This window comes from Cryptotermes secundus, unplaced genomic scaffold, assembly GCF_002891405.2.
Source record: "Cryptotermes secundus unplaced genomic scaffold, Csec_1.0 scaffold70, whole genome shotgun sequence".
NCBI lineage: Eukaryota > Metazoa > Arthropoda > Insecta > Blattodea > Kalotermitidae > Cryptotermes > Cryptotermes secundus.
Genome location: NW_019734964.1, coordinates 308101 through 323004, shown reverse-complemented (window position 1 = coordinate 323004; position 14904 = coordinate 308101). Strand labels below are relative to the sequence as shown.

The window sequence follows — 14904 nt, the reverse complement described above, 5'->3', positions numbered from 1 at the left end:
AATGCAAACATCCACAGTCTAAGGTTTTTGTGTTTGTCAGGCTAACAATAAACTACCCATGAACTAAATAAATTTTCCTAATGAGAGGAGATGGTTTAGTTTTGAATGTTAAAAAAGACATAAATATTGCAACTTACCTAAGACTTCCAATTCTCCAATTTCTTTAGGTGTTCCAGACAGAATTACAGGGTGTGGGCCTGATTCTGGTGGTAATGAAAGTGAAGTAGGCAAGCTCTCAAAAACGGATCCACTTGTAAGAAGACGCTAAAACAAAGCTCTCAGATAAACTAGTATAATGGTTTATATTACTGATATGGTTATTTTTTATTCAGACTCTAATTAAACATTTATTCTACAACACATAAAATTCTGGTAGTAAAAGTGAAAAAAAAAAGTTAAACTATTATAGGCACTTCTTATCAGCAAGTTGCAATATTCACTGAATATAAATGGAAAAACGTGACTGTACTTAGTGAGAGCAAGTGTGACATAAAAGTAAAAAAGTAAGTAAAGGTATAGAGGCCGTGGAGGCCCATAGGGTTGTGAGATGTTCAGGTTCCCACATTTTCTAGACAGTCGGCTCATAAATGGCGACAAGGTTGTCAGCCCTATGCGCCAGCTGCCCTTTAACACCAAGAATATTCCTGGTACTCATTTCTGTTAGAGGCTGAGTCAACCCCAGGGCCATAGTGCAGCTAGAAGGATTAGGTCAATTGATGAAAATCCAATGAACTCATTGGGAATTTAACCCGTGACCTTCTGGCTTGTAGCATAGTGCCTCAACCAACTATGCTACCACGTGCCCCCTAGAGCAAGTGTGACATATTTTACAAATATTATGTTTCTGGACATTATCCACTGTCCTGTTTCAGATAAAAACAGGATGTTGGATAATGTCCAGAAACATAATATTTGTATTAATGCACAATTGTCACAAACTTCTAGATCTTAGCAACATATACTATTGGCTTTCTAGGACTGAGATTGCTACAGTTACAGATGAACATGGCATATAAATTACAGTCTTGTCAATTTAATTAGAAATTTGAGTAAATATCTTGAACTAAATTCAGATAAATGTGTAGTGGCTTCACAAAGTTCAGGGATATGAGTCATATCCTGAATCTTGCAGTACTAAGAAGCTTTTACATGTACCTACTTCAGTGTCCTTCAGGAGATCCTCGTTTCTCTTACCATTTTTTATTGTTCAGAACATTTCTGGAAGTCAGACCATGTGACTTCCTGCAACACAATCTTTTAAGTCACCTGAATCTTCACTGTATTCTTTAACTCAGTCTTTCACCCACAGAAAGAAATAAAAATTACAGAGTGCAAGAGCAGGAGAGTACTGTGGGTAGGGAAGTGGGGAAGCACCGTAGTACAGCAGGTAGTGACTTCATCTTCAAATACAAGGAATTTTGTAACAAGTCACCACTTTATAATCATATCACATCTGTAACATCTGTAAAAGTACTTACCATATTCAAAACTTTTAGTTCAAATGGCAGTGGATTATATAGCTCCATAGCAACCTCACACACATCTCCTTCGACCCAAACATAATCTAAAATACAGATTCAGTTTTAAAAACAGTTAGTGAATCCCTCATTTAATGTTCCTCAATTTAAGGTTTACCTTTTCAACTTTCAGTTTCAATGATTCCAAGTGAAAGACCTCAGTATTATGTAGGATCTGAGCAAGAAAGCCTGCTTCATGCTAGTTTCTTGCCTGACTTACCCTCAAAACCTAAAAATGGAGGTGACACAAAGCCCTGAAATGTTGGTTGACTTTCAGCGGACTAAATGGCGTTACATCCCAAAAGAGAGAACTCTTCAATCTCAGTATTAAACTTCCTCCATTTAAGAATTTCCTCAGTCTAGTGTTCAGATCTACTAACACCAAAAGAAACCTTAAATATGGGTTTCACAAACACAATTCATTAATAATGAGAGTGTTATTGTATATTTCTCATAAATGCTGTCCTGAGAAAGCAGTACAATTTTGTCTTCTCTGATTTTCTTGTTTCAAGATCTTTTAATAGAAGTCCCAGATGTTTGCTCAAAAGACAGCAAATAAATGCTACTATATGCCCAATCTTACTTTATCAAAATTTATTTACCTCAGATAAATTTGAACGTTATCCTCCTATAATTCATCATTAACCCCAAGTGGTTTTGTCCTTTGATATTTTCCACAGTAATTTGTATGCACTTCTGAGTTTCCCACACATTCTACAAGTCACGCCCATCTGTTACTGATTTGAACATTGTAACCACATCAGACAAAGACTATAAACTGTGAAGCTCTCATAGGTCCAAATCTTCTCAGAATCCTGTTTTAAAACACACTCATCTTTATTCCTACATCACTGACAATAAATACAAACATGTCTATTCTTTGTGCTTCTGTGGAGGCCAGAATAAACCCGTAGTTGCAGACACTGTAATAAAGAAGTTAAGATGGTGCAAATGCACAAAAGAAATTTGTATACCATTGAGTTAAGCCTGAGACTATTTTTTGTAACCGAAATGCTTAATCATTTTAATCCATTACAGAATCTAGCAAGTATATAAAAAGTACCCATAAAATTAAAAGAAAAATACCCATTTTACTGCTGGTCACCACATTTTTCCTTTCCAAGGAGCCAAAATGAATTGGAGTAAACAAGAATGGGCCTGAGTCTTCCTTCAGTTTCTCAATCTTCTGTGGTCGTAGTTGAGGCTCTAGGTTTCGCAGTACAAAACTCCTGGCAGAAAAAAAAAACATTTACAAAATATGGCAAGCGAAATAACAGAAAATATGTTATGGTATTTTAAAATATGCATGGGCTGAACACTCATCATTAGAAGATATAACAGGCAGGCAGAGAAGAACAGGCACCCCTCTGTTCATTCACAAAGTGGATTTTATAAATGGGAAAACATCAAGCATTAGTTCACATCTCCTTACCACGGAGACTACCTACACCAACTACGAATACTAACATTTTTACTCAGTCTTCTATGCTAATGTTACAACACTACCTTAAATAGGCCATGATTACTCTCTTCCACATCTTACCCACCTCAGCATTTGTAACTTTCATCTTCTTCCTCATTCATGCTATACTGTCAATACATATGGCAAGAATACAACAAGAATCAACCATAGATATAAGGGGGGGGGGAAGTGAAAAGATTTGCAGCTGAAGAGAACAAGGATGGACAGACACAGGAATAGAGGATAATCTGAAAATTCCTGTCTCTGTGGATGTGACATTGTGTAGTCTGGCAGAAGTGTACTGATGATTCAGAGAAACATGCTACCTCCATCTTCACACTTAATATGGTGGCATCGCACTCCTCTAAAGTGTTGGTAAACTTCTATCAGAGTACATGGCATCATATCCCAGAAGGCAACAATCCTTATAGTCACCACTATGAGAATCTAAAATCTCACATTAAATATTGTCTCTGGTAGACATGAGTTGGAACAACTTGACATCATCCAACTCAACTGAAGTACACTGGATAAGCAACTTGTCCAAATGGTGTCTGAATAGAAAACAAGTTACAAATACTCTAAACAGTTAAGGTTATAAGCACAAATTACTTCACTGTCAACAAATGGCATCAGACATAAACCACCAACCACATTCCACCCACATTAGATCATCTAAATATATACAGAGAACTGTGCATATTAGAAAACAGTACCGTATCTGTGGTAAGTTTGTGAGGTTTGCTGGTGGTATGACGATACCAGAGTTCAGAACTAAGGGCACAGGTGCTCCTTCACACTGGGCTGCTAACACCTGCAGCTGTAATGCTAAGTCTCGCTGTTCTGTGGGCAAAAGGTGTTCCCACATGGTCTGCAGAAGGAATGTCATGTGTCGAGTGGCCAGGGCAGTGTGACCCATACGTCTTGCAGCTACCACCAATTCTTGTAACAGCTGAATTTGCAGGGCAGGCCAACCTTGCAACCCACCTGCAACATTATTGGAGGCTGCATAACTTGTAAAATTCCACATACTGCACTGTTCACTAAATGTTGGGATGATTACATAAAAAGAATTCGGATGCAATGGACATATACAATGGCTAAGAAAATGACTAACTTAATCCAAAAATTGGAAATCAATAAGCAGATAAGTAGAAAAATAACATTAAAACAGACTTAAGAAAAACAGGTTATGAGCTAGTAAACTAGCAAAGGATACTCTCATATGACATGTTTATAATTATTACGACAAACATTCAGTTTTCTAGAACAGTAGGGAACATCTTTAACATCTTAATAACTGTCAGCTGCTCATGAAGTGACAATTGTGGGAAATATTTAATAAATAACAAAAAAAAAAGCATGAACGATGGAAAATTTCATAATAAAGAAACGAAAATGCATCAGTTATGAAACCAGTGACACAAATAAATAATTACTTATCACTTACATATATTGTATCCTAGCATCAGGCACCTTAAAAGATTTAACTGATTGTTTTTACAAATTACACAATGCATTTCGCATGACAGCACACATTTCAACTCATAAGTCAACAACATTAAATTAAATGTTACTCAAACTGGAGAACTTCTTCAAAATTGGTGTCCTGAACAATCCTTGGCTAACTTCACAGAGCAGACTCCCTCTAGAGAAGCTGACAGCTGCTCAAGCAAGAAAGTTCCTGCCTTTCATGGAACCCAAAGGTTCATGGCAACACTGAGTAAGTGCCACCAGTGATTCTTGTTCTGAACCAGATGATTCAAGTCCACACTTTCACATCCTCTTTGCTTTAACATACATTTTGATAATACCTTTCCATCTATGTACATGTGCTCCCAGTGGTTGCTTCCTAGCAGATTTTCTGACCAAAATTCTGTATACATTTTGCATTTCTATCACGTGTCCAGCTCATCATTTTACTGCCCTAATAATATTCCGTGAAGAGTACACATTATAAAACTACTCATGATGCATTTTTCTCCAGAATCATATTACTTCTTCCCTTTTAGGGACAAATATTCTCCTCAGCATTCTCTTCTCAGCCTTTAGCTACTTAAAAGCTCATCCCTTTTTTACTGCAATTGAAGAACATCTGAAAAGATACTTGTGACTTTCATTTCAATTAAATTTCATACCTCTGGGAAATTCTGTGGGATCCAGACTCAACTTGTGCCCAGACAGTGCCTGCAACATTAACTGGTAACACTGTGACCAGTTAGGCTGCGGATTCTGAGCAGAAACGTGCCGAGTGGCAGCCAATCGCCGGCAGAAGGAAGCTTTTCGATGAAAACCAATCTGAGTATACAGATCTGATAAACTTGTGAATCGTTGTATCTGTAAAAAAATCATACAATTTAGCAATAACAGCACAGACCAAACTGTTGTAAGAGTTCAGTTAAATTCCAAGAATGAAGAAGCCGCATTAACAGAAGTGAAGCTGTAAAGAGTAATTAGTGACTGTTCATCTGTGGAGTCTGTACCAGTATAACATTTGCGGCTTTCACACCTTTTCAGGCTATCAGCTGTGTAAAGGGGGAATGGATTCCCATTTCAGAAACTGTTACTGCCTCCATCAAACTGTATTTACAAATAAACAAACAAGTAGAGTAGCATCACTAGACTCACCAATCCCTGATGATAGTGCCAGTGACAGTTTCTGAAGTGGAAATTCAGTCTATGTACACACAGATGACTGGCAAAGAACACTTCATTGGATTGTTCTGAAATTTAGGACTGGGCGCTTTTGAACTTGGTAAAATATTTTTTGTTCATAGTTAAGTAGAAGCTAGTTTTTTTTATTGTATCAGAATACTATAAATGTTTTATTAAGCATCAGGACTTAAACAGAAACCTTAATTCATGTTGTAATCAGATCCTAGCACAGAAGCTTTTTATTCCCTTCAAGAATATTTTTACAAGAATTAGCTTAATAATAGAACAAAGATACTTAGGTAATTTATTTTAGATATTGCATGTAATTTATAGTTTAGCTTTTGTTGCCATATTATACTCATCCACTGTTTTATCATATTTAAAGGATTTATTATGTTATTTTTCTATGGTTTTCTATATTATTAGTCATTTGATGTGATGTTTAATCTCATATATTTTTTTATAAAACTGACTTGTCCAATTGTACATAATGTAACAGTTATGGATGTTAAATCAATCAATCAATCAATCAATCAAAACTGTAAGCAGGAGTCACAGCTATTATAAGAATGTTTTTGGTGTCTGAAGTAAATGGGCAGCGCTCCAGTTACATTACACAGAATCCAGAAAAGGTGTTAACACAAAATATTACATTATCATACCAAATGCCTATTTCATTATTACACAGAAAGCACTGTCATAAGTGAGAGGATAACACTGATATTGATTGGGATTTGCTGGGTTTTTGGACTTTGTCTATCATCTGGTATTCTAAAGAACACCATGTTTTGGAAAATGGATCTGTTTTCAAAAGCTGTGTTTTTACAATATCAGACGATGGATAAAGTCCAAAAAGCCAATAATTCTGAGTGCTATACACCACTGTCAGAACCCTTTAGAATCTATAAACATTGATCATACAAAAATTGCCTGCTTTTAACTGAACTGGATTGCTTTTGTGATAACAGCACTGCAACATTGTGTTTCATAATGTGGAATATTTAGCTGAATAATCAAACAGCTAAGAAAAGACCTTATATCATAGAGTTGGGTTTACTGCTTACCTTCTCTGTTTCACTGAGAGTGAGATTAATAAAGATCACATTCTGAAGGAATGTTGATGCTTGTAAGGTGCCTCCTTGCTCAACAGCAATTCGTGCTGCCTTGAAGCATGCTTCCATTTCAATTATTCCTGCATTCAAGTACTGTAATCAATTAAATGTCAACCATTACTAAAACCAGAAAATGTGTAAAGATATGACATCAATCAATCAATTTATTTGTTCCAAGAATCCATATTTGGTGATACAACCTCCGGATATAGAACAAGTCAATAACTACATATTAATATAACATATATATATATTACATGAGTCAACTACACTATAAAAACTTAACTACCTACAGATTTCATACACATCAATCATACAATACGTCATCCCAGTTGCAGCAATTCAATATCCAAAAGAAACCCTGCATCCAAATTTTTTTTATGGATCAAGTGAGGACAAGATATTTGTCATAACATAAAACCACAAAACACTAACTTAAGAATTAAAGGAGCATAAATTCATCAATGGAATAAATGGAATGTTTCAACAGAACATCTAAGACTATAAGAACAATTCTAACAATGGAATGAATTAAAGATAAAAAAAAGGTCTTAGTCTCAAAACCCTTTCAATTTCACTGAACTGAATTTCAGTAAAACCAACTTTTGCCACAATATCATGGATGATTACAGCAATGACTGAGCCGACATCATTTTCCTGTGTTCAGTTTCCTTACCAGAATGAAACAAATTATCATTTTCAACTGACTAAAGAAAATGTACCCATATCTTATAGTACAAAAAGGTGTAATGCTTACTTTACTGTAGTGGATAATGGCTTCACGATATCGTTTAGGAATATCTTCTGGTGATAAAACATTCTGTACTTCCTGTTGTAATTCTGCTGGTGACATACCACTCGGTAAAGAATTTGTGGAAATTGAGCTACTCCTAAAAGGAAAAGTTCTACTGTTATCTTGAGAACAGAAATCAATTAAATATTCAAATTATTAAGGTAAATTTATAGTGAAAACAGCATTATCCTTCTACACAAATAACTCATATCTTAACATACAGTGAAGAAACTATAAGGTAGCAATCATAAGTCTAATTTTTCACTGTCACTATCATCGATAATAATACATCAGAGCAGGTCAATTTATAACTAAGGTTCCTCCATTCATCTCTTTTCTCTTGTCAGCACACATCCTACACAAATGTTCCCTCTTCTCTTACTCCCTTGTGAACATCTGCCCTCACTGGATCTCTCTACCTAATCACTGATCTTCTGAAGTCATTCATCCAACATCTTCATTTGAAGCTCTCAGCTATCCATCATCACTTACAGCTAAATACTGAGGTGGTATGTATTGACATAAACTACAGTAGGTGGAATTCTCAGCCTCTTTTCTGCCCCCAATTCTTTTGTTTATACACCAGCTAATGGCCAACTATCTGATACTCATTTTTGTTACAAATGAAAGGATTTAAATTGCATATGTACTTACTTACCACATTGAGGACCGGCTGCATGATATCATGCTTTTGGCTTTTAAACATGGCGGACCGGTCGCATGATATCATGATTTTAGGACACGTTAGGTTGTAACACACAATACCTTGCTCTGGCGCCTCACAGCTGTGTAATAAAACTCTAGAATGTTTGCTTACTTGTCAGTAACTTGATCTTGCTGGTTTCTTAACCCACTAAAAAGGAAAATGCTTTGCTGCTCTTCGAGCTGTATGTATCAGCAAGCAGTTAGTGGTGGGGTATGGACAAGGACAAATTCTTCTCCAATGAGCCAGCTGACCTGCCTTGTGAGACACGTAGTCATGGTGATTCAGAGAGCGGCAGCGACAGGGGAGAACAAAGAATTGTGGCCACAGACAGTAAAAATGACAGTAGTTCTGATGATAAGGGGGGTAATAACATTGCGGGGACAGTAAAAAAATCTAAACTGATTTAAAATCGAAATATAAAGCATTTCTGATGAATGTGGCAAAGGCCTGGGCTACAGACCAGATGGTGGCAGCAGAACCAGAGTAAGACACGGACTTAGTGCGACCGGGCCCATCAACTCCCACCCCATGCAGGCCTCATGTGGACCCCCCAGAGCGACTCTTGGGTGATGTGTGGAAACATACCCACATGAAAATTGTGAAGAGTCATCATTCCAAGGTGAAGCATCCTTCTAGGCAATGCTGTGTTTGCACAGTTCATAAAAAAAGGAATATGTCTACATTGCAAGTTCTGTGTAATGCCACTTCACAAAGGGGAATGTTTACAGAAATATCACACTCTCAAGCACTTCTAGCAGCATTGGTAAGTGTTCTCCAAAAATTTTAGTTCATAAAATTAATTAGGAGATTTTATATTAATTTTTAAAGTGAACAGTGCACAAGTTAGGACAGTAATTTAATAATGGTGGCCCCAGGGTGATTTAAATATTTAAATTGCCGGTCCTCAAAGTGTTAATGCAACACAACAGTTTACATATAGAAATTCTGAACCATGCACAATTAAAACAAATAAAACTTCCAAGTTTGATTTGTTAACAACACAGCGCGCCTTAAACATCGACAAGACGACACTAAAGAAATGTATTCTCCGAACGATGGAACCGTGGGTGTGGTGGATGCTTGGTTTCGAGGAGAGAAAATGGAAGGGACACGAACCAATTTAGTTTAAAAATTTTAACATTTTTAAATGCACTAACTGTAATGAATATATTAAAACGTGTTGGTACAAGCCTCTGTAGTTGTTTAAAAACATTAGATTTCTACATTGTATTATGATGACATTGTATGTACATTTTTATATTCAAAAAAACATATTGTAATAGTGGTTTCTAATTGTATTTATATCCTTCTGAAGATGGTCTATAGGACTGAAACATGTAATGGATAAAAGATTAAAAAGAAAAAACCATCAGTCACACTGGACAGAATTAATTAACCTTTTGTAAAACTTCCAACCCTTCCATCCCCAAGAAATACAAAATAAGTTCTAACCTGAATACATTCTGAACTCCACTGGATGCATAAGAATTTAACTTAAAACAGAATGTAACTCATCTTGCTGGAAATAAAGTTTGAGTTCATTTAATAATATTGTCACATAGTAGAGTGACTATAGATGGGGTTTGGATTGGTGAATGGATTTATTGACCACTTATAAACATGACAAGCAATTACAACACTAGCACAGATCTACACACTTTACAATTCACTACAGCACACACTAAGGCTCAATCTTTTATAGCCTTCCCTAGTTGTTGCTTGGTAACAGCCCTCAACAATGGAGATTCTTCAGCTTCTGTGCTCGAGCCATTGCAGACTGGCTACTATGTACTACTCACAACTGAACTCATTACTCCAACTGTTCTGGTTATAACATCTTGGCATGGACCACAGAAAACACCATTTCCAACAGTAACTCTTGTTGCACGTGTATTTGTTGCCACAGGAATGTGTTTACTGAGTCATTGCTCAGAAAAGGTTGTTGTTTACAGTCACTGCTTAGCAACAGGTCTACATGCCACAATATTTTTTCAACTGCATAGTTTATATAATGATGAAAAGGTCTATGAAAAAGAAGCAAGGCTGCTGACTTCTTGACTGAAAATCAAAACTGAAATCCTCTGAAAATGAATAAATGTGGTAACCACACAACTGTAATGAAGAATTACTGGCAATAGACAGAAAGAGTGTGGGCTCACAGATCTACACAATGAGCAACAACAATATAAAATCCAAAAGAATACCTCTGCTTTCCTGGACTCCCTTCCTGTAATGATGCATTGCGCTGCAGTGGAAAGCTCCTACTCAAATTTGGATACAACAGAATCACAGAAGCAGCACAGAGTCCTTCATACGCACCACCAAGCCACAGCCAATCATTCACAGCTTTCAGTATATCCACAGCAGAACTGTAGTAGCTAAGTGCTTCTGTTACTAGGCCTGCTTGCAGTGACAGATCCCCTAGATGTTTGGTCATGCGTCCCACACAACGTTTTCGGTTGCTGCGAGATTCCAAGTCCAAACCAACAAAGTCTTTTCTTTCAAAAGGAGCTAGAAGCAAACTGACACGCTCCACCTTCTCCCTACTACGTTCAAGTCTTTTTGATTCCAAGACCCAAAACAGAGAAGACAAAAATTCAGAGATTTGGTCTTCCAATCCGACACAAGGTTCACAGTCTTCATAAAAAACAGCACGTGTTTTAAAATTTGATGGGGTTGAAAGTACATTAGGTTCACTAGGACTTGTATCAGCTGGTGGACCAAACAATACACATCGGGAATCAAACAGAGTTGAGGAATATTTCACTTTCAAAGATTCATGTACACGGCACAATTCGTTCAGTTCTTGCTGAGTGTCATACTTTCCTGGAAGAAACAAAAGAAATTTGTCATGTACTTCAGGACTACACATCTCAGACTAACAATACAAATACCTGTTTATTTTTCAGTCCTAAATGTCTTTTGCCGAAAGAGCTGAATGAGGTAATAAGGTTCAATCAGAACTGGCTGAGGACTGAGTTCACTAGTAGGGTTCTTTTCAGTGATGTTGAACTTTGGGTTCCATTCTATTCACCAGTAATTCAACAAACACTAACATATCACACACATCATCAAGCTGTCATGAAGTTAGATAATATTATTCATCTGTTATGGTCTCATCTGTCAGTTCAATACACAACTTTGTTTTGTTTTTTTTCCTGACAGTATTTCATCATAATTCAGGGAGTCTGTCTCTCTCAATTCTTTCAATTTACTCTTGTTCACAGTTTTGGTCAATGCAGATTTGTGCCCCAGGTTAATCCAAATTATATTATAGACTCTCCATATACACATTGCAGTCCACCTCGTACATTTAACTCCACCATCTGTGATACTGGACTTCTCTTAGATCTTCATTATTAAGTTTTGTCATAACAGAGGAAAATTTGGAGTGATAACATGCGCACATTCCTTTTATTGAGATTATCTGAACCATTAATGGTTTAAGCATATTGTTTATTAGGTTTCTAATTTGGGGGGGAATATATATATATATATATAATTTTTTTTGCATACCTACATCTGTTTTATATGACAATAAACAGGTTATACTATGTTCTATTATCTTGTTGGTTGTGATTCTGCTTCTAATCAGGCCTCATCCTCTTTAATTGTTTGACAAAACTGTCATTCTGCATTTGTATGTTCATTTATTTAGTTTCTAACCCGTAAAGATCAACCTTTGTTAGCAGTTTAATGACAAATAAATTTATCTTTCTTAGTCTGTTTATATTCTGAATATGAAAGATTTTTCATTCAACAATAATTCTCAAAATAACAATTTAATTTCTTCTCCAAACACCTGTAATAGATATCATGTAAGGCTACATTTGACCTGAGTGACTTACTTAATTCTGCCTTATTACAAACTACACTAAGCAGCAGTTTAGACAATACACATGACTGTTTAAAAACAAAGTGAGCAAAATGTACCCTTATCTGACATAAAACAAATCAGACCAGAAGTTTCTAGTGTAACATAAGTACATACAACAGGTAAAAATGTAGGCAGGCTTTACAAAATGGTAAATGCAGTAAAACAATAGTTATGGCTGTCTCACAATCTTTACTCCTTGTGAAAAATTTGTTCATCCAATGTTGCTCTCTTCTTTATTTTTCGTTTATTTAATAACATTATGTAAATTGTGTAAGTTATGTGGTGTAAATTATGAATGAATATGTGAAGAAGATGAGGGAGGCAGTAGCTATAACCTATTAAAGGTACTGTCTCTTTATGTCGTAAGAAAGAGTGGAAAATCAGTCAGACTAAGATAACTGACTTTTTTTGCTGCCACTGATTGCATCTCTCTTCCTAATAGATTAATAAAAACAAATACATTACCTACTGTAGCAATTCATGCCTGAACATCATAACTTACCAAGAGAAATCAGTCCTAGCAAACGGCGATGTGTCTGGTAGTCTCCCCAGTCATTATTCTCTACAGGATATTCCTTTATGTAGCGTGCCAACACTTCTCGAGACACTCCCATTGAGTCAATTATCTTTACATGGTTCACTCGAGACAAACGTTCATACACACGACTAAAGTTCTTCTGTTTTAACTGACTCCCTGCAGTATGCAAAAATTGTATGTAATTTTGTACAGATCAATTAAACAGACCAAGTAGTTCTGTAGCTACTGAAGAATAATCTTCAATGAACGAGGAAAACCACCCTTAACTCTTCAATAATAATGGCATGACAGTCTATTAGCTTTTATCAGACAACCTGGCAAGCCAGAAAAACACTGATCACTGTTTTAGAAGGTGATGATATCATTCATACTTTAGAAAATGAGTCACTAAGACACAAATTATGACCTAAGCACTCAGGAACATCTTAATATTTTAATATTACGCAATTTTATATGCTTTCGTAATGGTGGTTAATAATACGTATAACATTCCCCGGATGCAAACATTGATAAATGTGTGGGAAAACAGCAGAAAGGGAGAGAATGTAAATATTTTCCCTGATGATGGCCATAAAGAGCCAAAATATGTTGTAAAATAGTACATAAAGTTTATATATGAACTGTGGTGACAAAGTCTAGGCTGCACCATAGCTCAAGCGGTTAGTCGCTGGCTTCCCACTGTGGCGGCCCAGGTCTGGCCAAGTGGGATTTGTGTTGGACAAAGTGGCGCTGGAGCAGGTTTTCCCTGCCAATCTTCATTCCACAAAATTCTCCATCATCATAATCACCCGGGGCAGGTACAATAGGCCAATCAGTGGCCGGCGTGCTGAGTGGACCCAACTGGACTCCACCCCCCACTATGAAAATTTAAATGGTGACAATAATAAATTGTTCTCACACAATATGATGCTGAAATACAATATTCCTAACTCAGATAAGGCCTAATCTAAAAAACGTTGATTTACATTTCTTCGTACACATAATTTCGAAAGTCCATGATGTCATCATGCTGCAATTTATAATATACAAAAAAAAAGTTATATAAAATTTTTTGGATTTGAGGTTCACAATAGTGCTCTTCACATAAATTTGGTAAACAGGCAAAAAATCTCTTACCATGCATAACTTACTGTGCCCTTTTAGAATGGTTAACCTGATGCCAAAAACCAACAAAAATTAAACTCTATATAAATTTCTCATTGTCAGTGCCGTTATATTCCATTTTCCTTCAAACACGCAACATTAAAGAAATTAAGAAGGTGCTAATACCAATCCAAAGAGTTTGCAAATATTCAATAAATATATACCCTTTGCTGAAAACAGCGAAATTTATAATGTATACTTCTGTTTAATGTAAAATAGGAAAACACACCACTTACCAACATGTTTGACAAGTAGCAATATAGCAGCATGATCATGAGCAGTCTGTTCATAATCTGGGTGGGACATACTTGTGTCTGGGGCTGGGCTTGATAGAATCACACTCACAGACGATCTCATTGGAAGTGTGTCATCTGAAACTGTACATATACATAACAGTAGCAATATCAAATAAGAAATAAAAACGGTTATGGTGAGCCATCTTTCTTGAATGCGGTAATATGAATGATGATTTTAAGGTCTCCAATAGTAAGCTGTTCATACTGAGTTTCAGAAAAATTGGTCAATAAATGCCTACAATATTGGCAAATAAAATTTAAACAGACTAGACAGCTAAATGAGGTTCATGAAAAGCAACAAGATTCCCATAGAATCTCAGGAAGGTAGTAACCTTGAATTTGGCCAATGAGTGAAACCACAGTTCCCCCAATAAATACATGTCCATGGCATTCAATCCTAGGACCACACAGATGCATTAAAACTATCTGGTAGTGCTGGATATTTAGACATTAAACAGAATTAAATATGTGGCTTTTTAAGGTTCTAAAAATATGTTATGAAGTGATTATTCTCCCAAAGGTCCAGCCCCTATACTTTGTAAGCATAAGAGCAGCATTTAGGAATTGGGGAATTTTGTTTCACGACTTTAGGGCATAACTGCAGGAGGTGATTTCCTAGGTCTTTGTGATCAAAAAAGTTCATATAAACATGTGTCCGATTTTGGACGGTTACGGAGTTATGACTGTTTTAAACTCAGAATAGAAGGTAATGATTACTGACAATAAAAGGAACAAAATAATAAACCAGCATAATACATGATACATTTAAAGTATGAATGTAAAGTTAACTTCGTGAAATTACCTT

At 36.1% G+C, this 14904-nt stretch overlaps 1 protein-coding gene across 3 annotated transcripts in view; it reads right to left on the bottom strand.

The window, feature by feature from the left end:
* Positions 1–14904, bottom strand: part of LOC111868998 (protein brunelleschi) — a 31634-nt gene that overhangs the window by 14130 nt on the left and 2600 nt on the right. For all 3 annotated transcript variants that reach the window (XM_023860161.2, XM_023860160.2, XM_023860159.2), the window contains exons 2-11: positions 14040–14180; positions 12625–12816; positions 10450–11071; positions 7504–7636; positions 6699–6839; positions 5118–5316; positions 3696–3966; positions 2604–2746; positions 1479–1564; positions 138–264 (exon numbers count right to left, since the gene is read on the bottom strand). In XM_023860161.2, the coding sequence (XP_023715929.1) occupies positions 138–264; positions 1479–1564; positions 2604–2746; positions 3696–3966; positions 5118–5316; positions 6699–6839; positions 7504–7636; positions 10450–11071; positions 12625–12816; positions 14040–14160 (2035 nt within the window). In that variant the 5' untranslated portion in view covers positions 14161–14180. The remainder of the gene's footprint in view (positions 1–137; positions 265–1478; positions 1565–2603; positions 2747–3695; positions 3967–5117; positions 5317–6698; positions 6840–7503; positions 7637–10449; positions 11072–12624; positions 12817–14039; positions 14181–14904) is intronic.